We start from the raw sequence: 20813 nt of genomic DNA, 5'->3' as shown, positions 1-20813 counted from the left end.
GGTGTGCAGGGTCCCGCGCTGCGGAGGGATCTCTCGGTGATGCTGCCGTGCCCGGCTCCTCAAGTTCCGGCAGAGGGAAAGACGCGGAAGGATACATGCAAGGCGCTGCCGTTTCGCCTGCTGTGGTGCCGGGTACGGACCCGGTGGCGGCGGAAGCGGCGCGACAGGGCACAGGGATGGCGGCTGTGGTCGGACAGCGGCACGCAGCGGCTCGGAACCGGGACCGGGCTGTTCCAAAACTGCGGCGAAAGCAGTGGGGGGGTGGCGGCGGCGCTGGGGTCGGATGAGCCGGCGCGGAGCGATATCGCCGGTGCGGGGTTGTAGCAACCGTGAATGCGTGGGTTGTGTCACCAGGGCAGCGTGGGGACCATGACGGGCGGGGGCCGCACGTCGGGCGGGCGCGGGAGGTGGCGGAGCTGCGGGAACGGGAGCCGGGGCTGCGCCTGCGGCTGCGGCCGGAACGCCGGGACGTCCGTGGTTGCAGGAGGCGGCGGAGCTGCGCCATTCAGCAGCTCTGAAGTGGGGGGCTGCGGTGTGGAAGACGCGGCTCGGCCCGACATGGAGCGGCGGCAGGAGCGAGAAACCGACCACGGGAGGCGGCGGGGCGGCCTCGTCAGCGGGAGATGATCCCGGGGTGGCGGGAGGCGGGGAGATGATCCCGGGAGGGGCGGCGTGGAGGCGGCGGGAGTCTGCTGCGGGGGGGGGGGGGGCTGGAGCGCGGCGTGCAGCCGCTGGGGGCTGGGGCGGCGGCTGGCACGGGAGGCTGTGCTGGAGCGACGGGAGGCTGGGCAGGAGCGGCGGCAGGCACGGGAGGGGCTGGGCAGGAGCGGCGGCAGGCACGGGAGGGGCTGGGCTGGAGCGGCGGCAGGCACGGGAGGCTGGGCAGGAGCGGCGGCAGGCACGGGAGGGGCTGGGCAGGAGCGGCGGCAGGCACGGGAGGCTGGGCAGGAGCGGCGGCAGGCACGGGAGGCTGGGCAGGAGCGGCGGCAGGCACGGGAGGCTGTGCTGGAGCGGCGGTAGGCACGGGAGGGGCTGGGCAGGAGCGGCGGCAGGCACGGGAGGCTGGGCAGGAGCGGCGGCAGGCACGGGAGGCTGTGCAGGAGCGGCGGCAGGCACGGGAGGCTGGGCAGGAGCGGCGGCAGGCACGGGCGGGGCTGGGCAGGAGCGGCGGCAGGCACGGGCGGGGCTGGGCAGGAGCGGCGGCAGGCACGGGAGGCTGGGCAGGAGCGGCGGCAGGCACGGGAGGGGCTGGGCAGGAGCGGCGGCAGGCACGGGAGGCTGGGCAGGAGCGGCGGCAGGCACGGGCGGGGCTGGGCAGGAGCGGCGGCAGGCACGGGAGGCTGTGCTGGAGCGGCGGCAGGCACGGGCGGGGCCGGGCAGGAGCGGCGGCAGGCACGGGCGGGGCTGGGCAGGAGCGGCGGCAGGCACGGGCGGGGCTGGGCAGGAGCGGCGGCAGGCACGGGCGGGGCTGGGCTGGAGCGGCGGCAGGCACGGGAGGCTGGGCAGGAGCGGCGGCAGGCACGGGAGGGGCTGGGCAGGAGCGGCGGCAGGCACGGGCGGGGCTGGGCAGGAGCGGCGGCAGGCACGGGCGGGGCTGCAGCCACCGGTGCGGACGCTGCGGTGCCGGCACGGGGTGGCTCGGCGGGCCGGGGCGCCCCGGTCCCGGCGCAGGCGGTGCCGTGCCGGGACCGGGGGATTGCGGCCAAACGCCGGCAGGGGCGGGTTCAGCCGTGGGCGTCTGCCCTGCGCGGAGCCCGTGGGCAGCTCGGGGTGCGCTGCATGCGCTTGAACGCCGGGGTAGGGGGGGTTCCCGCGGCAACGGCCGCAGGGGGCGCTGAGGACGCCAGCGCGGCCGCGCCAGGCGTGCTCGGCACCGCAGATCCGGGAGCTGCAGGGGACTGCAAGGACGCAGCAGCGACGGGACCTGGGCCAGCAGCGGCGCCGCTGTGTCGGCAAAGGGGGCGAGGGGGCTTGGGGGGCGGGAGAAGCCGCCGCGCTCTCGGGTAGCGGGGGGGGGGGGGAAAGCGGCGGGATCGGCGGGGGGGGGGGGGCGGGGGGAAGGGGGTGGGGCCGCGGTGACGTTGGTGGGCGGGCTCGTAGAGGCGGGAATTGAGGGACGGGGCCGTGAGGATTGCGAAACCGGGCGTGGAGACCAAGGGGATGGCAAAGGCGGGGAGGGCGGGAGCGGGGGGCAGGCGGCAGGGGGCGGGGCCGAGCAGGACTGCGGGTACCGGAGCCGCGGGGTCCGACGGGAGGGGGGCGTGTCCTGTTAAAGACTCGTGGCAGCAAGGGGCGGAGTCACAGCATGGGCGGAGCTCGGCGGGGCGGCTGCTGCGGGCATCCCCCGTGCAGCAAACACGGCTCAAGCAGCGCCCTGCAAGCTGGGAGCAGCTCCCCGGCAGCCATGGCCCGGCAGGAAATACTAATAAAGTGCTTTAAACACCTGTATCCTAAAAGTCTCTGTTAAAGACAGTTGTGGTTTACTGAAGTTTTGCAACAGTCTCGCTTTACAGCACTTTACGTCACCTTTACGACAGTCGCGCTTTACGGCACCTTTTACGTCAGTCGCGCTTTACGGCACCTTTTACGACAGTCGCGCTTTACGGCACCTTTTACGACAGTCGCGCTTTACGGCAGCTTTACGACAGTCGCGCTTTACGGCAGCTTTACGACAGTCGCGCTTTACGGCACCTTTTACGACAGTCGCGCTTTACGGCACCTTTTACGACAGTCGCGCTTTACGGCAGCTTTACGACAGTCGCGCTTTACGGCACCTTTTACGACAGTCGCGCTTTACGGCACCTTTTACGACAGTCGCGCTTTACGGCACCTTTTACGACAGTCGCGCTTTACGGCAGCTTTACGACAGTCGCGCTTTACGGCACCTTTTACGACAGTCGCGCTTTACGGCACCTTTTACGACAGTCGCGCTTTACGGCAGCTTTACGACAGTCGCGCTTTACGGCACCTTTTACGACAGTCGCGCTTTACGGCAGCTTTACGACAGTCGCGCTTTACGGCACCTTTTACGACAGTCGTGCTTTACGGCACCTTTTACGACAGTCGCGCTTTACGGCACCTTTTACGACACTTTACGACAGTCGTGCTTTACGGCACCTTTTACGACAGTCGCGCTTTACGGCAGCTTTTACGACAGTCGCGCTTTACGGCAGCTTTACGACAGTCGCGCTTTACGGCACCTTTTACGACAGTCGCGCTTTACGGCAGCTTTACGACAGTCGCGCTTTACTGCACCTTTTACGACAGTCGCGCTTTGCGGCACCTTTTACGACAGTCGCGCTTTACGGCAGCTTTACGACAGTCGCGCTTTACGGCACCTTTTACGACAGTCGCGCTTTACGGCGCCTTTTACGACAGTCGCGCTTTACGGCAGCTTTTACGACAGTAGCGCTTTTCGGCATCTTTTACGACACTTGTGCTTTACGGCAGTTTTACGACAGTCGTGCTTTACAGCACTTCCTTTTATGGAACTTTTACAGCATTTTACCGTTTTTATTTTGTTTTTCTTTTTTTTTAATTAATTGGTTTTTTTAACTATAGGTTATTTTTTATTTCTTTTTTTTTTTTTTAAAGCTTTTTATTTTTTTAATTTTGGTGTGCTTTATGGCAGTTTTATGACAGTTGTGCTTTACAGCACTTCCTTTTATGGAACTTTTACAGCATTTTACCGTTTTTATTTTGTTTTTCATTTCTTTTAAATTATTTTCATTTTTTAAATTATAAATTATTTTTTATTTCTTTTTTTTAAAAATTTTTCTATTTTTAACGCTCTTAATTTTTTTTAATTTTGGTGTGCTTTATGGCAGTTTTATGACAGTTGTGCTTTACAGCACTTCCTTTTATGGAACTTTTACAGCACTTTACAGTTTTTATTTTGTTTTTCATTTTTTTTTTAATTAATTGGGTTTTTTTTAACTGTAAGTTATTTTTTATTTCATTTTTTTTTTAATTTTTCTATTTCTTAAGCTTTTTATTTTTTTTTAATTTTGCTGTGCTTTACGACAGTTTTATGACAGTTGTGCTTTACAGCACTTTACCTTTTTTTTCATTTATTTTTAATTAATTTTATTTTTTAAATTCTTAGTTATTTTTTATTTCATTTTTATTTTTATTTTTCTATTTCTTAAGCTTTTTATTTTTTTATTTCGGTGTGCTTTACGGCAGTTTTATGACAGTCGTGCTTTACAGCTCTTCCTTTTATGGAACTTTTACAGCACTTTACAGTTTTTATTTTGTTTTTCATTTATTTTTAATTAATTTTATTTCTTAAATTCTAAGTTATTTTTTATTTCATTTTTATTTTTATTTTTTTATTTTTAAAGCTTTTTATTTTTTTGAATTTTGGTGTGCTTTTTGGCAGTTTTACGACAGTTGTGCTTTACAGCACTTCCTGTTATGGAACTTTTACAGCATTTTACCGTTTTTATTTTGTTTTTCATTTTTTTAAAATTAATTTCATTTTTTAAATTCTTAGTTATTTTTTATTTCATTTTTATTTTTACTTTTCTATTTTTAAAGCTTTTTTTAAAATTTTGATGTGCTTTACAGCACTTCCTTTTATGGAACTTTTACAGCACTTTACCGTTTTTTTTTTTTTTTGTTTGTTTTTCATTTATTTTTAATTAAGTTTATTTTTTAAATTCTAAGTTATTTTTTATTTCATTTTTTTTTAAATTTTTCTATTTTTAACGCTTTTAATTTTTTTTATTTTGGTGTGCTTTATGGCAGTTTTACAAAGTTGTGCTTTACAGCTCTTCCTTTTATGGAACTTTTACAGCACTTTACAGTTTTTATTTTGTTTTTCATTTATTTTTAATTAATTTTATTTTTTAAATTCTAAGTTATTTTTTATTTCATTTTTATTTTAATTTTTTTATTTTTAAAGCTTTTTATTTTTTTTTAATTTTGGTGTGCTTTACGGCTTTTTTATGACGGTTGTGCTTTACAGCACTTCCTTTTATGGAACTTTTACAGCACTTTACAGGTTTTTTTTTTGTTTTTCATTTATTTTTAATTAATTTTATTTTTTTAATTAAAAGGGGTTTTTTTCATTTTTATTTTTAATTTTTCTATTTTTAAAGCTTTTTTTTTTTTCATTTGGTGCTGCCCAGACCAGCTCAAGCCGGTGATTGTGGTGGTATTTGAGGGTCCCCAGGACGTGGGAAGAGATGAGAATCTTGACTCCACCTTTCACCAGGCTGATTTATTATTTTATGATCTCTATTATATTAAAAGAAAATGAGATATTAGAACTATACTAAAAGACCAAGGAGACATCAGAAAGCTGGAAAGGAATGAATAATAAAAAAACTGGGACTGCTCACAGCTGGACCGTGATTGGTCATCAAATAGAAACAATGCACAGGAGACCAATCTAAGATGCCCCTGTTGCTAAACCATCTCCAGCCCACACTCCACAGCCAGCAGATCGTTATTGGTTCCGTTTCTGTTCTGAGGCTTCTCAGGAGAAAAATCCCAGCAAAAGGATTTTCATCAAACACGTCAGTGCCAGGTGATGGCACAGGCAGCATCGGCTGGCCGAGGTCACTGTGTCATTCCTGCCAGCCCAGGCGTCACAGCAAGGAGGAGAGAGTTCACCCTGTGCTCACCCTACAATACAGAGCAGTACAACACAAAACACATATTAACACAAGATTATAACCTTTTTCTATTTTCATTACAGGTTGATTTATTGTTACAGGAAACCCAAAACAACAAAAGGACACAGAAAACAACACTCATCTACCATTAACACTCCCTGAGGCAAGCAACCCTCCCTGTGTGAGCCTGAGTGTCCCCATGTCAGGGCAGCACCTTTACATAAGCATTTTCTCAGGTTCTGGCATGAGCTGCCCAGGTTGAGCTGCTGCTAAAACATACATTAAAACCATCGCTTGGAACGGGGCGGAAAGGAACAGAGCTTTAGGCAGAAAGGAAGAGAGTTTTAGGGCAGAAAGTGACCGTCTTAGGGCAGAAAGGTTGCAATGATCCCCATTCAGAGCGGTTCCTACACCCGACCCTCAGCCGGCGCTACTCACGGAGGATGCTGCGGGCTCGGGGCTCCGGCGCTGCCGCAGCGGCTCCGGCTCCGTCCGCCCGCTGGGGCTGCAGGGCTGCCCCCGCCGCCGCTCCCGCCCCTTCCCTGGCGTGGAGCTGCCCTGCCCAGCCCAGCCCAGCCCAGCCCCGCCGCTGCCACGGGGAGCCCGGTGCCGCTGCGGCCGGAGGGAGCCCCGGCACAGCCCTGCCGCCGCAGGTGCCTCCCCGGGGCCGCCCAGCCCAGCCCGGCCCGGCCCCCAGCGCCGCCTCCCCGGGCCCGTGCGGGGCTGCGGGTGCCCCCGATCCCGCCGGGCAGCGGCTGAAGGGATGGAGGAGTCCGGGATAAACCCCCGGCTCACAGCGGGAGTTCCCAGGCTTTGGGAACAGCCCGGTTTTTGCGGCTCTTGCATGCCCAAAGGTCTCCCAGGCACTTCGGGATCCCCAAGCACATCCAGCCCAGAGACAGAATGAGTCGTTTTGTCCACTCATCAATGGAATCAAAAGGATCAAACTGGAAAGGAATCCTCGCATGGCGTCTTGGGTCGAGGACGGTTTAGTGGCAGCCCCTCTGCCACGTGGGCCAAGCACACGCATACACCAATGTGGTGGATGGTAACTGGCATTTATTAACGGTTAGGCAGGGTCATTTATAACAGGGGGTAACAGTCGGTTAACGGTAAAAGGGGAGGGGTTCTGCCTATGCGTAACATTGCGATATCTTGAGACCTCACGATATCTTGAGATCTCGCGATATCTCCCCACACTTGCTTACCTTGCAGCTCTCCCTTTCCTCCTCCAGAAACATTTGTACCCTTAACACAGCTCATGCTTCACTTTGGTGTCCACCACAGGCTGATTTTCACACAGAACCCACAGAACACAACCACAGAGGCTTTTCCACCAGAAACCAGAGTTTCCAGATCCAATTATTTAGCAAATGTTTTGTACAGCTACAAAGACCCACATTAGTCACTTCCACCTCAATCTCACTGAAGCCCATGCAGCTCCTTAAAACCAGAGACTGAAATCCCAGCAGGGATTACTCACCAATCATCTTTCCAAGGGGATAAATTTCCCTTGATTGATTTCTTTACAATGACTGTCCCATCCTGCAGAAACAAGCAGGTCAGGGGTGGTTTTTAGGGTAAGGTTAGGGGTGGTGTGAGGGCTGCTTCACCTGTCACCCTCAAGCAGCCCCCACTTTGCCCCTCAAGGCATCTGCTTCCCCTCACCCTCTTCTTGTCACCCTCAAGTTCCCTGCCCTCAGCCTCTCAGCATCTCTGTGCCACCCTGAAGCCCCCCAGTTCCTCCTAAAGCCCCCTTCTGCCTCTCAGCTCCCCCCATCCTCTGTGCCACCCTCCAGGCCCCTCCCCTCAGCCCGCAGCCCCTTGTGACACCCTGCAGCCACAGACGTTGTCCCTGCCTGTCTCACTTGGGTGTTGTCCTGCTGCGAGAGCTGCGCCGTCCTCCAAGGGTTCAGGCTCCTGTGTGCTGCTGGAGGGGACTCACGGGTGGGTGAGTTACTTCTTTGCTGAGCCAGCACCCTAACTTGTTTAATGGTGTCAGTGCAGCTGAGGAGCCCCACTGAGGTAGAAAAATGCTTGCAACAATTGATTTTCCAGAGTTCCAAGAGTGAAAATCGCTGTCACAGTTGCTTTCAGATTGATGTCCCCAGGAGGATCTAATCTTTCTGCTTTTCTTTTTGACTACCTCTTTGACACTGGGTGCAATTATTGTAAGTTGTCCCAAGGCACAAGGGCCACCATCTATTTTTGAGGGTATACCTTGCCAGGCCCTGTCTCCACAGATGAGCCAGATTCCTCTAGGGAATGGAATTGGAAGTTTGTTAAAATGATCTGCGTGAGGTTCGTCATACGTAAGAAGCTCAGTTTGATTACACCCAGAAGTCACATTGCTATAAGCTGGGTGATATGGGGTAACGTTTAAATGAGGGCCATCTTCTCCTAGGAAATGAAAGAAGTAACAGGTATCCATAGGTAATGAGCCTAGGATTTCTAGCTCTTGAAGGTCAGATTTATCAGCTTTAGAATTATCAATATAAATTTGGTGTTTCTGGCTGGGAGTTGGAGATACGTGATGATCATCATATGGCCAATATTTATCAAGAGTAACATTATCAAAACCCTTTGGGAAAGGTACTCCAACTAGACAGGCTGAAAAAGGTTTGTCAGGGCTTGTGTCAGATAGACAGATGGTATTGGAGCCTGCAGACCTGGCTAAAGCAGCCCAGACACTCATCTTTGGTAGATTTACAGGTAAAGCTTCTGTTTGTGCTGCCTGTGCAGCTGCTTGTGCTGTTTGAGCTGTAAGAGCCCTTTCAATTTTTTCTCCTAGAGTTTTTCCAAGTTCATTTGCCTGGATAATTGCCACTTGCTGTGGACTCCCAATTTTGTTACAGGCATCAATCATTTCAGGCACTGTGGGTTTTTCTTTTCCTAGGGCTTTGATAACTCTTTTACATTCTGCATTGCCATTATTTTCAATAATGTCCCGTATCATTATTGGGCGAGCTATATCATCGCCACATTGTCTTTCTGCTCCTTGCATTACCCGGTCCACAAATGTGGTAAATGGTTCAGACGAGTCTTGGCTAATCAGATTATAGGCTTTTTCAAAACTTCCTGCAGGCTGAATTTGCAAAAAGGCTCTGCGAGCCATCTTTTTAATGTCATCTAACGCTGATTTGGGTAAATTCACTCGATTATCATTCTGATCATCAGGAGGGTCACCAGTCAGCTTAGACATGACAAGGGTACGAAGGTCTGCATCAGTACTCTGTCTGTAAGTGGCTAGTGCCCCTGTGAGCAGTCTTTTCCATTTGAGTTCCCATAGCATATATTGTGAGGCTGTGAGAATTATACCAGCAGGATTTTTACAGTCATTTGGTGTGAGTGTTTGTCCTTCCAGGGTGCTTTTCAGCAGTTGCTTGAAATATGGGCAGCAGATACCACGGTCCCTTATTGCTTTTCACAATTCTTTTATCTCATGAGGCGGGACAGCCACCCGTGTTCTAGGACCAGCGGCTTGCTGGCTGAATAGCACAGGCACAGCTAAAGGATTTAGAATTTCTTCTTTGCAAATCTGGCCTCTGACTTCATCCCAGTCTGTTAGACACTGGGGGGACTCTGAAGCTATTTGGGAACAGTTCTTTTTCCAAATTCTTTAGTGTTGGGATCAAAGGGTTGGCATTTGCACATTTGCAGGGGTGAAATAATTCTCTGTCTGTCCTGTATTTATTAAAGCAGCTGTGATATTCCACCCTCCCTGTGAAAAACGCCAATCACTTGTTTTTAAAATTTTAAAAGTTTAATAGTAATAAAATTGTTATAAAAATAGTAATACAATTAGAGTAATAATAATTTGGACAATTTGAATTAGGACAATATGAGACAATAAATACAAAGTGTTATGGACGTCTAGGTACCTTTTTCTGGGCAGCACAAGCCCGAAAAAGGACACAGGTTAACAGAGGATTAACCCTTAAAAACAATAACCTGTTGCATATTCCTACACCTCAGACATGATGCATAAATTCCATTCAAACACAGAATTCTGTCTGTGTTGTCCTGTCCCATAAATCCTGCTCCTCCAGCTCCTGTGGTGTCCCCGTGCCTTCCAAAGGGGTTTGGCAGGTTTGGGTTCTGTTTTTAGGGGTGGTAGTGATCACTGATAGCCCAGGGTGGCTTGAGGGGTTGGGTGAGGAAGGCCCTGGCTCTTCCCTGTGCCAGGAACTGGGAGAGCTGGGAGGTACTGGGAGAACTGGGGGGCACTGGGAGAACTGGGGGGCATTGGGAGGACACTGGGAGGGAACTGGAAGGGCACTGGGAGCACTGAGAGGAGGACAGAGGGGGCACTGGGGGCACTGGGAGGACACTGGGAGGACACTGGGAGCACTAGGAGGGCACTGGGAGGATTGGGAGGGCACTGGGAGGGTGCTGGGAGGGTGCTGGGAGCACTGGGAGCACTGGGAGGAGGACAGAGGCAGGACCCTGGGGCACTGAGAGGGCACTGAGAGGACACTGGGAGCACTGGGAGGACACTGGGAGCACTGGGAGGGCACTGGGAGCACTGAGAGGACACTGAAGAGGACACTGGGAGCACTGAGAGGGCACTGGGAGGGCACTGGGAGGACACTGGGAGGGCACTGGGAGGACACTGAGAGGACACTGGGAGCACTGGGAGCACTGAGAGGGCACTGGGAGGGCACTGGGAGAGCACTGGGAGAGCACTGGGAGCGCCTTGCGCACCGTGGCCGCCAGAGAGCGGTGGGGCGCGGCGTGCAGCGAGTCCTTCCAGCCGGCAGAGGGCGCTGCAGCGCAAGGAGAGGCGCGCTGGTGCCGCTCTTCTCCCTGACTCCGCCCAGCCGTAGAGCGCACCGCGGTGCCGCGCCGTCGGTCGCGCTTGACGGCGGGGGCGTCGCGAAAGGCCCGTGAAGGACGGCGGCGGGCCCGTGAAGGGGGGGGCGGCGGTGTCGGCGGCGTGACAGCGGCCGTGTCGCGACAGGAGCGCAGCCATGCCGTTCTGGGGCCTGCAGAAGCAGCTGGGTATCGATGTGGACACCTTCCTGCTGCGGCAGAGCATGCCGCAGCCGCACGGCCAGGCCGCGGTCTGCCACGCCTTCGAGCGCGAGTGGGTGGAATGCGGGCACGGGCTGGGCCAGACCCGCGCCCGGCGCGAGTGTCAGCTCGAGTACGAGGATTTCATGGAGTGCATGAAGCGCACCAAGCTGGTGGGTGAGCGGGGGGACCCCGCGGGGCCTTGCGGGGACACGGGGGGCCTGGGGGTTCTACAAAGGGGGGCAGCAGGTGCGGGCTGGGGGGACTCCAGGTGTTGGGGAGCGGTGCAGAGGGTCCTGGCCATGCTCTGGGGAAGGTCTGGTGGCTCCAGCCCAGGGTGGGAGCGCTGCTTGGCCGTTCCCAGACTGAGGGGGGGTCTGGCCCCGCAGCAGCCCCTTCCCCCGGGCTGTGGGGGCTGCAGGAGCCCCGGGAAGCTGCGGCTGCCCCGCTCCTGGAAGAGTTCCAGCCCAGCTTGGAGTGTAGTGGAAATTGTCCCTGCCCATTGCATGGGATTTTAGTTCCCTCCCAACCGAACCATTCCATGTTTCGGAGCAGTGTGGAGCCGACCTTTGTCCCTGCCCCCAGTGCTCCTCCAGCAGCATCCACACCCAGGACAAAACCCTGGTCAGAAAACGGGGCTGGAAACCCAAATCTCATCAGTACAGCACATCTTGAAAGCCCCAAAACCTTTGAGAAGAGCCTCAAACTGGAGTGAGGAGCCCCGGGGTGGGGTTAGTGGGGGCTGCACATCTGGGGGGCTGCCCTGGGGACCCCCTGAGACCCCCCTGTGTCCCTGGCAGACTCAGCGGCTCCGGACCATCCTGGAGCAGCGGGACAGGATGATCAAGCAGGGGAAGTACACACCCCCCGAGCATCACATGGGCAAGGAGGAGCCCAGGCCCTGATTGCCTCTGGAATCCCTCTTGGAAGAAAAAAGAAAAATTCCTCTTGGAAGAAAACCCCCAGAGCACGGGGCAGGGGCCCTGCTGTGGCTGGAGGGGAGCAGCCTCAGGCTGGGCATTGCTGGGGCAGTAAATATCCCTTTGGAATGTCTCCTTGCCTCTGTCTCCTCTTTTTTTTTGGGGTAAAACACCTCGTTTCCACACGGATTCAGAGTGGAAGTGGATGGATTCAGGATCTCTCTGCTTTTTTCAGTGTGTGGGAGGCAGATTTCCTCACTGGGGGCTTTGAAATCCCACATTCCAGCAGGATCCATGGAGGCCCTGGCACAGCCCAGGGGGTTCATCCCTCCCAAGGAGATTTTTTCCTTCCATTCCCTCAGTTTTGGAGCAGCACTGAAGCAGGAGAGTCCCTGGAAGTGGAGAGTGGCCAGCTCTGTGCTTTAATCCACGTTCTTAATACTGCTGGATCTTTGCTGGGAGATTCCTGATCCCAAATCCCCCTGCTGGGGTGGCAAAGGCTGAGCCCAGGGTGACCTCTGAGGGCAGGGATGTGACACAAGGGACACTCCAGGAGGCAGGGACATTCCAGACCCCCTGCTTCATGTTGGGCACAAGAGGAGTCCCATGGATCCCTGACTCCTGGGATTGCTGAGCCCTTGGATCACAGCTGGGTGCAGGTTTTGTGGGGGGCTCTGAGCCACCCCAGGGTGTCCAGGGCAGGGATCTGAGCCAGGAGAGAGCTCTGTTATTTCCTCCTGGAACAAAGTGCACTGCAAAAAGCCCTTTCCTGGATTTCACAGGAGCCATCCAGCAGGGTTTGAGCTTTCCCTGGGATTTCTGCTGCTCCTGCCCCTCAGCTCCCCCCACAGCAGCCCTGCCCGAGGTTTGTCCCTTCCCCCAGGCCCAGATGGATCCTTTGCTCCAGCCCAGATGGATTCCCTGTGCTCTGCCTGAGTCACAGCCACCAATCTCCCTGCACTGGGGGATGGTGGCTCTGGAGAGCTCCAAATTCCCACTCTGGGCTCAAATCCTCTGAGCCAGGGGCACATCCCTGTCCCAGGACTGGCTCTTCTTGGTTTGGCACTGCTGATCACACTCTGCCATTTGTCATCCCTCTAATTTACATAACTCTGGAAATAATGTCCTTTTAAAATATTTTTTTTCATCAATTTTTATATTTTTCTCCTGTTTCCTGCCCAAAGCAGGAATAAATGACCCAAGACCCCATCCTGGCTGGATCCTGGCTAATTCCTGGCTGTCCTTGCAGTAACTGATGGAGAATGACAATCGTCAGGGATTCTGATTGCTGCTTTAAATATGAAAACTCTGCTGGTGATGAGTTTGAGAGGAAAACCAACATCAGGATATCAGTGCTCCATGGATCTCAGCATTCCAGCTGTAAAAATGGGCAAGGAGGAGGGAAACCCAGGGAAAATATGGGAAAGGGAATGGCTTCAGGTGGAAATGTGGAAAAAATATGGGAACCACGTGAGGAAAAGGGAATGGCTTCAGGTGGAAATATGGAAAAAATATGGGAACCACGTGAGGAAAAGGGAATGGCTTCAGGTGGAAATATGGAAAAAATATGGGAACCATGTGAGGAAAAGGGAATGGCTTCAGGTGGAAAAGGAGGGAGCCTTTTGGGGAGGCTCCAGAGCTGCCAGAACAAATAAGGGATGGATAAAGAGGGAAAATGGTGCTGGGGATGGAAATTGAGCAGTGCCATGGAGCCATTGGAGTTACTTATCCTCATGAATTGTCCATTGGAGTTATTTATCCTCAGTGAACTGTCCCAGGGGGATGTGGGGAGAAGGAATGAGGGAGGGGATGGGACTGTGGCTGGGGAATTTGGGAACCCACATGGAACACCCAGAAGGTCTGAGCAGGGCTCAGCTATTCCAGGAGCTGATTTCCCTCCAAGCCACCCTGCAACTGCCCAGGGCAATCCCTGGGTTTCAGCCATGGATGGAAATTTGGGAAGCAGAGGCAGCCAGGAGGTCAAACCCTCATGAGCTTCCACACTTGCAATCGCTCATTAAGGATGATGATTAATTATTATCAATTATCTTTCCCAAAGAGAGGTGCACTGGTGGAGGAGTGCAGAGAAGACTTTGGGGGTGACTTTTCTGGTGGAGAATTTGCCAGTGGCATCACAACTTCCTCCCAAGCTGGATGTGAGGGCTGGTGGCACCCAGAGCCGTGCAGCAGCACGGGGCAACGCTCCCAGGAATTTTGGGGAAAAAAACCCTGTTTTGATTAGAAATGTTGCTTTTCCAGGGAGAGGAAGGGGAAAAAACCAGGCTCAGCAAAAAGCCTGGCAGTGTGGAGAGTGACTCATCCCATGCAGATGTCAGAGGAAATATTGGGATGGATCTGAACACTCCTGGCTCCCCAGGGGCTCTTTAGATCCCTTCAAAATCAAATTGCTCCGGCGATCGCAGCCACAGCCAGGAGGATCCATCTGCCTGAGTTAAAAGCTCTGTCAGGAATTTCACCCATAAAGGGAATAATCAAAGACCTGATGAAAACAATCAAATTTATGGAGAGATTAAAATAAAAACACCTCCCTGCTCTGCTGGGAGGAGACTGAGGCCGAGGCTCTGGCTGAGCAGCAGGGATCGAAAATGGATCCAATGCTCCTGACCGAGTTCCCCTGGGCAAAGGGATTTATTTGGAGCATCCTCAGCTCCACAGTGTGGTTCACCACCAAGCCTGAACAGGATCCATATCCAGCCTGTAGTAGTTCCAAATTTATATTTTGCTCTTTGCCTTTTTTGTCGCATTTTTGGCAGGGGGTGATGCCACGTCCCAGCTGGGTGGGAGGCACCGGGGTTGGGATGGGGTGGGAGATCCCCATGGGGAGCTGCTTCTGCCTTTGCTGGGCAGGAACTGGTGAGGCCAGAGCACCCTCCGTCCCTCCAGCCCCTCATTCCCATTTTCCTACAACCCTTAGCCCCCAGGATTGGGAATTGGGGACGAGCCCCCACCTCCTGCAGCTCCCACAGCCCTGGATGTGCTGTGCATCATCTGCAGCTCCTCTCTGCCTCAGAGAGGGGGAACAAACAACTCTCAGGAGATGAATAATTTATCAAAAGTCAAGGGAGAAGGCAGATTTCAGCCCTGGGCTTGGGCAGAAGGTTTTAATGAGGGAGAGGGGACCATTCTTGGGGCAGAGCTGGGTTCTGGCTGATTTGCACCAGGAGACATCTCCCTGCATCCCTGTGGATGTCCAAGGTCTCGGCACTCGGGGTCCCAGGGGTGCCCTCAATCCTGCTGAGCAGCACAGGAGCAGGGAAATGCAATGATTTAGGGAGGACCCGCCTCCCCCTTCCTCCCGAAATAACGATTCCCTGTCTCCACGTCGGCAAAACAAGGCACGATCCTAACCCAGATTTCGCAGCAGCACAAATAATCCAGCGGCTCCCGGCGCTGCGAGGGATTTCGGGAAGCGCGTTCCGGGTGCGAGATCCACACGGGCTGGAACAGGCGCCGCCGTCTCCCAGCCACCCGCGCTCCCCCGGGATTCAGCGCGGCTGGAATTGGCTGCGTCTGCTCCCGGAGCACCGCGAGGGAGGAGGCTGGTGACACACGGGGTGACACACGGGGTGACAAAGGCAGGCGGCATCCCACAGCCAGCCCCGGCCCTCCCGCAGCCGGCCGGCTTGGGAACCCTGCGTGCTGTGCCCGGGGCGAGCGGTGCCCGGTCACCAAGGCGGGCAGCAGAGGTGACCGAGGGTGTCACAGCATCCCCCCAGCGGGTGCCCGGGGCCGGGCCCGGCCGTGGCCGCGCTCTCGGGGCCGGCAGCGCTGCAGACACGCGGCAGAGCCGCCCAACCCGTCCGGGAGCTTTGGGAACGGCGCTGCGGCAGCGTCTGCATCTCCAGGCACTTCCCTCCTCCCTGCGCCTCTGGGGCCGCCGGCTCTGCCGGGCTGAGCCTCCCCTGCTCCTCTCTCACGGGTTTTGGGGTCCCCCATAGTGATGGGAACCACAGCCCCTCCTTGGGTGTGTTTATCCATCTCAATGTCCAGAACGAACCTGACCACACTGCAGAGAAAGCAGGGTCAGGGTGGCACCAGGGTGATGGCCTTGTCACTGTCACCATCATTGGGGTGGTGGGACTGGTGCCAGCCCACAAGCACACCCTTTTGCTGTACACCCTTTACTCTGCCCCAAGTTCCCCAGCACCAGTCTGGCCTGGCTGCATCCCATGAGGGTTTCCAGATCCCAGAACTCATTCCCAGATCCCAGAACTCATTCCCAGCTGGAGTTCAGCTCTTCGAGGCCTTGCCCTTGCATCTGTGGGGTCACCCCGCTGGTGTATCCACACCCGGGCGGGTTTTGGCCAAGCGTTTCCTCCCCATCGCTGCATCCGAGCGGGCAGGGCCGCAGGGCAACACGTGCTCCTCTCCAGCCACGTCCCAAGCTGCGTCCAGGTGTCACCACACCCCACAGCCGAGTGTCCTGCACCTCGTCCCACCCCCGTCGCTGGAAGCACTCAGCAAAACACACACCGGGGAAGCAGAAGTGTTGGGATGAGATCTGAAAACCGGCGGGGGAGAGATGCCCACGGGGCGCTCGGGTGCGCCGAGACCCCGGGGGGACTGGGGCGCCGAGCTTGGCCGGGTCGGGTGCGGCGCCGCGGGAGCGGCCGCGCTGGCCCGGGGCCGTGGCACGGAGCCGCTGCCGCCGCCGCCGCTGCTCGTTGGATGCCGCCGTCGGTGCGGGGCGGCTGGATCTGCCGTCAGCCGGAGCGGTTTAGCCTGCTTCACTCCTGCCAGGCTGCTGGGGCTGTCCTGCAGCTCCGCCACCCCTTCGGGCTGCTCCTGGTGTCCCTGCCCGCGCCGCGCCTGGCGCTGGGACACGTTCGGCTGCGCCTGGGATGCCCGGCTGCCCCGCAGGTGAGGCCCTGGGCAGCTCACGGCTCTCCCAGCGCGGCCCTCCGGACCTTCCCGAGCCTGTTCCCGCACCCTGCTGGTGTCCCTGCACCCTGCTCGTGTCCCCGCACCCTGCTCGTGTCCCCCTCACCCTGCTCGTGTCCCCCGCACCCTGCTGGTGTCCCTGCACCCTGCTGGTGTCCCCGCACCCTGCTGGTGTCCCCGCACCCTGCTCGTGTCCCCTTCACCCTGCTCGTGTCCCCCGCACCCTGCTGGTGTCCCCGCACCCTGCTCGTGTCCCCCGCACCCTGCTCGTGTCCCCCGCACCCTGCTCGTGTCCCCGCACCCTGCTCGTGTCCCCCTCACCCTGCTCATGTCCCCCTCACCCTGCTCGTGTCCCCCGCGATGCGCTGCGCCTGCTGGCCCCGATCCCCGATCGATGGCTGCTCTGATTACCCTGGGCCTGGGGGGATCCGGAGGATGAGGATGGATCGGGGATGCTGGGAGGATGCCGGGGGGGCTCTGCGGGCTGCGGGGAGCTGCTGGGTGGTTTGGGGGGACCCCCTCTGCAATGGGGGCGCAGGGTGGGGAGGCAGCAGGCGCTGGGGGGCCCTGAGGAGCACGGGCAGGTTGGAGGGCGCAGCCTGGGAGCCCCGAGGGGGTTGCCCGGGGGTGCCCGGGGTGGAGGTGCCGGTTGTGCCGGCGCAGGGGCGGGCGGCGGGGCCGGTCCCGGGGCTGCGCGGGGCGGGAGGCGGCCGGGACCCCCCCGCCGCTCCCCGCCGCCCGGTGGGCAGGGCCGGGCCGGGCCGGGGGAGGCGCCGCGGCGGCGGGAGCGCACGGCGGGGCCGGGAGCGGCCGGACCGGGAGCGCACGGCGGGGCCGGGCCGGCACCGGAGCGCCGCGTCCTGCCCGCGCCGAGTCGGTACCGGAGCGCCGGCGGGGGGTGAGCGGGGCCGGGGGGGCTGCGCACCGGGGAGGGACCGGGGAAGGGCGGCGGATGGAGCGGGGATGGGCCGGGGATGGAGCGGGGAAGCGCAGGGTCAGAGCGGGAGATGAGCGGGGGATGAAGCGGGAAGGGCAGGACACGGAGATGCAGCGGGGATGGAGCGCGGAAGGGCGGCGGGTGGGGATGGGGAAGGACCGGGAAAACGGGGCAGCACCGCCGGGGCTGGGCTGGAGCTGCGGGCACCGGAGGGTGCCGGGGAGGGGGGGTAGGACCAGGTGGGAGCAGGAGCCGGGGGGGCCACACCGGCCCCGTGTGCCCCCGCAGAGCCGTGCCCGCACCCCGCTGCCTCCTGCACCTGCTGCCCCCCCGCCCGTGCCGCAAACCCGGCTCCAACCCCCGCAGCCCCCGGCCCTGCCGCTCCCTGGGCACCGAACCCCGCCCGGCCCCCCCAGCCCCACACCCGCGGGTCCCCCAAAAACGGGGCGCGGGCTGAGCCCCTCGGGGCTACCGGGGGAGCCGCGGTTTTGGGCCGCGATTCATTTTTTCGCAGCTTTTCAATGGGGGGTGAATGACTCATGGAATCCTTTCTCCGTTTCTTTCAATGTTTTTTTGGGTCTCTTTGTTCCTGTTTTGCTGATTAAATGATGGGAATAAGGAAAGGCTCGGCGTGATGGAGGCGGCTCCTGCGCCGCGGCACATCGGTTGTAGGAGTCTCAGGCATTTTTCCTGGCCGTGCTAGAGGACACAATGAGATTTATTTTAAATATGTCTCATGCAAGGTGCTTATTTGCCCAGCGTGTGTACGCGGCACAGCTCACTCCCGGCGTGCTCCAGAAAGCCCTACCATCTTCCTCTGCCATGATTAATAAGATTTTTAAATCCATCCCCGTTCTCAGAGGGGAAAAACCTGCAGGTACAAAGGGCAGAGCCGAGCCGATGCTCCTTCCTGCACTGAGCACAAAGAAATCGAGCCCAAAAGGTTGGACTTGGCTTTGTGGGAGTGAGCTCAGGGATGCCAGTGTGAGCTTTGCTGGTAGAGGGGCAGCCGTGCCAGCATCCCCATCCCTGGGAACCCCAGCAAGGGGGAAACTGAGGCAGCATCAGCAACCTCCAGGAGGGCTGAGACACCCATGGTGGACGATCCCTTCTCCATCACCCCCAGCACCCGTGGCCCGGTGTCACACGCTGTTTGCTCCTTCTCCAGGGTGCTGCTGCCCGCGGGGACGTCCTGCCCGCCCTCCTGGCCGTGCCCTGGGCCATGTCGTCCTCCGACGAGGAGACCCTCAGCGAGCGCTCCTGCCGGAGCGAGCGGTCGTGCCGGAGCGAGCGCTCCTACCGCAGCGAGCGCTCGGGCAGCCTCTCCCCCTGCCCCCCCGGGGACACCTTGCCCTGGAATTTACCCCTCCATGAGCAGAGGAAGAGGAAGAGTCAGGATTCGGTGCTGGACCCGGCCGAGAGGGCTGTCGTCAGGGTCGCAGGTAAGGCAGCGCCTTGTTGGTTCCCCCCGGGGGTTCCCGGGGCTCCCCCCGCCGTGACTGAGATGATCTTGGGGTCACCTCTGTGCCCCGCTGCTCCTCAGGGAGCCTGGGGTTGGATGGGGAGAGGAGGGGAGGGATGGAGGTGGCTCTGGTGGCCGAGGAGCAGGGTGGTGGTTTGTCTCTGCCATGGCTTTGTCCTCTCCAGGCGGGCCCCGGGTGGTTCATCCCCTCGGCACTGGGGTTAAGGGATGACTGGGCACCTCCAACTGCGGCTTGGGTGACATTAAAATGCTTAATTAAGGACTGAATGGCTCCTTGGTGGAACAATGCCCTCGGCTGAACTCCGGGGAGGAATTTGCCCGGGGAGGTTTGGGATTCCCGCCCGGCTGATGGAGCCGGGGCTGCTCCTTTGTGGTGCCCATCAGCAGCTCCACCGCGGTGGTCACTGGGACACGCTGGTGTCCCCGTGTGGAGGGGACAGTGCCCCGTGTGTCCCTTTGCCGGCTGTGCTGCTGACCCGGTCGCAGCTCCGGGGAAGGAGCGGGGCTGGGAGGCAGAAACAAAGGCAGGGCTGGACCCACCTTGGCCGAGGGCTCCTGGGGGCGGTGGGGACCCTGCTCCATGGGGGAATCTGCTCGGGGTGGTGGCTCCAGGCACCAGAGCTGGGGTTTCATTCTTCACTGGGGCCAAACGGCCATCAGGGGCTTTGATCTCTGCTGCCGGGCTCTGTCCACATCTCCCGGCGCTCCGGGCGCCTTTGATCTGCCCCTGCTGGAGCAAACGGGGATTTGGGAATCAGGGCCGTGCTGAGGGACCCCTGCTGAGCCCTGGCCAGGCTGTTCCTGGCTGTTGCTCCAGGAGAAACCCGGGTTTGGGTTTTAATCTCTCTGCTGGAGTGGGCACAAGGGTGACAAAGCCCTGAGGTGCCCGCTCTGCCCTGCCAGCCCCCAGTTGGTGACCAAACCAGCCCCATCCTGTGGGGACACAGACTGGGAGTGCTGGGGAGGAGGGACACACCTGGCACAGGGGCAGGTGCCAGCAGCTCAGGGGTGGCTGTGGGGTGCTGCTCCCTGTCTCTCACCCTGCCTGCCCCATGGCGTGGGGTGCGTGGGGATCCGGCTGTGCCGCCGTGCCAGCCTGGGAATCCTGGGGCTGGAAGAACCAGTTGATTCAAATGATGGCTCTTGAGAATGCACTGTCTGGGGCTGGGACAGGCAAATGTGCAGGGTGTGGCTGGGCCTGCCCCAAATCCCAAATCCCAAATCCCTGGGGCTGGGAGATGGAGGGGTACCAGGATCCTGCCGTGTTCACTGCTCCTCAGGGACCTGCTCTGCCCCAAAATCTCCATCCTCCCACACCCCAGGGATGGATTCTGCCCAGGCCCAGCCATTCCCCAGCTCCATTTCTGCCCGGGATGCCGAGTGTTTGTCATCACCCAGCTGGATCCAGCCCATGATGAAAGGCAGGGGGATGTCACAAAATTCGGTCTCATGCAGATTGCCCATTAAAAATAACTCAGGAGGTGCAGCGAGACAGTGCTGAGCTGGGGAAAAAAAAGAAGAGTTCGGAGACAGTTTTGTGTCACCAAGTTTGAAAATGAGCTGAAATATTGATTCAGATCCTTGCATTATTCAGTGGGAATGTCTGCAGGGTGCTGGCTGCCCCGGTGCCTCTTCTGATCCCACTGGGATCAGGCTTGGGACCAGGGATGGTGGCCTGAGGAATGTGCCCTTGGGGACCTGGCACATTCAGGGCAGGGTGATGGGGGCCTGGCTTTTTGGGATCCCCAGGAAGGGGCACCAGGGCCTGGGGGTGGAGCCTGGGCATCATCTGGGCCCATCCTTGTGCCACCATGGACCTTGCAGAGATGACACAAGGAGTGGCACCATTGTGGGTTTGAGGAACACAGGGATCTTGGTTTTGGGGGGGACACACAGATCTGGGAGGCTCTTCCTCCTTGCTATCTGTGGGGTCCAGC

General features: G+C 57.2%; 2 protein-coding genes across 8 annotated transcripts in view; both read left to right on the top strand.

The window, feature by feature from the left end:
- The first annotated feature begins 10442 nt into the window (after nt 1-10442).
- Nucleotides 10443-11687, top strand: NDUFS5 (NADH:ubiquinone oxidoreductase subunit S5). Its single transcript, XM_054648213.2, has 2 exons — nt 10443-10807; nt 11435-11687. Exons 1-2 carry the CDS (start codon nt 10592-10594, stop codon nt 11537-11539), a joined length of 321 nt encoding a protein of 106 aa, XP_054504188.1. The 5' UTR covers nt 10443-10591; the 3' UTR covers nt 11540-11687.
- Nucleotides 11688-17204: 5517 nt separating this feature from the next.
- Nucleotides 17205-20813, top strand: part of MACF1 (microtubule actin crosslinking factor 1) — a 141574-nt gene continuing 137965 nt past the window's right edge. For 5 of the 7 annotated variants that reach the window (XM_077189634.1, XM_077189639.1, XM_077189633.1 and 2 more), the window contains exons 1-2: nt 17205-17354; nt 18562-18835. In XM_077189634.1, coding sequence (XP_077045749.1) covers nt 18616-18835 — 220 coding nt within the window. In that variant the 5' untranslated portion in view covers nt 17205-17354; nt 18562-18615. The remainder of the gene's footprint in view (nt 17355-18561; nt 18836-20813) is intronic. The other 2 variants (XM_077189637.1, XM_077189635.1) reach the window with 1 other exon arrangement.

Source organism: Agelaius phoeniceus, chromosome 22 (assembly GCF_051311805.1).
Source record: "Agelaius phoeniceus isolate bAgePho1 chromosome 22, bAgePho1.hap1, whole genome shotgun sequence".
NCBI lineage: Eukaryota > Metazoa > Chordata > Aves > Passeriformes > Icteridae > Agelaius > Agelaius phoeniceus.
Note: the sequence above shows the minus strand (reverse complement) of the source record. Positions and strands in the feature narration are given on the sequence as shown.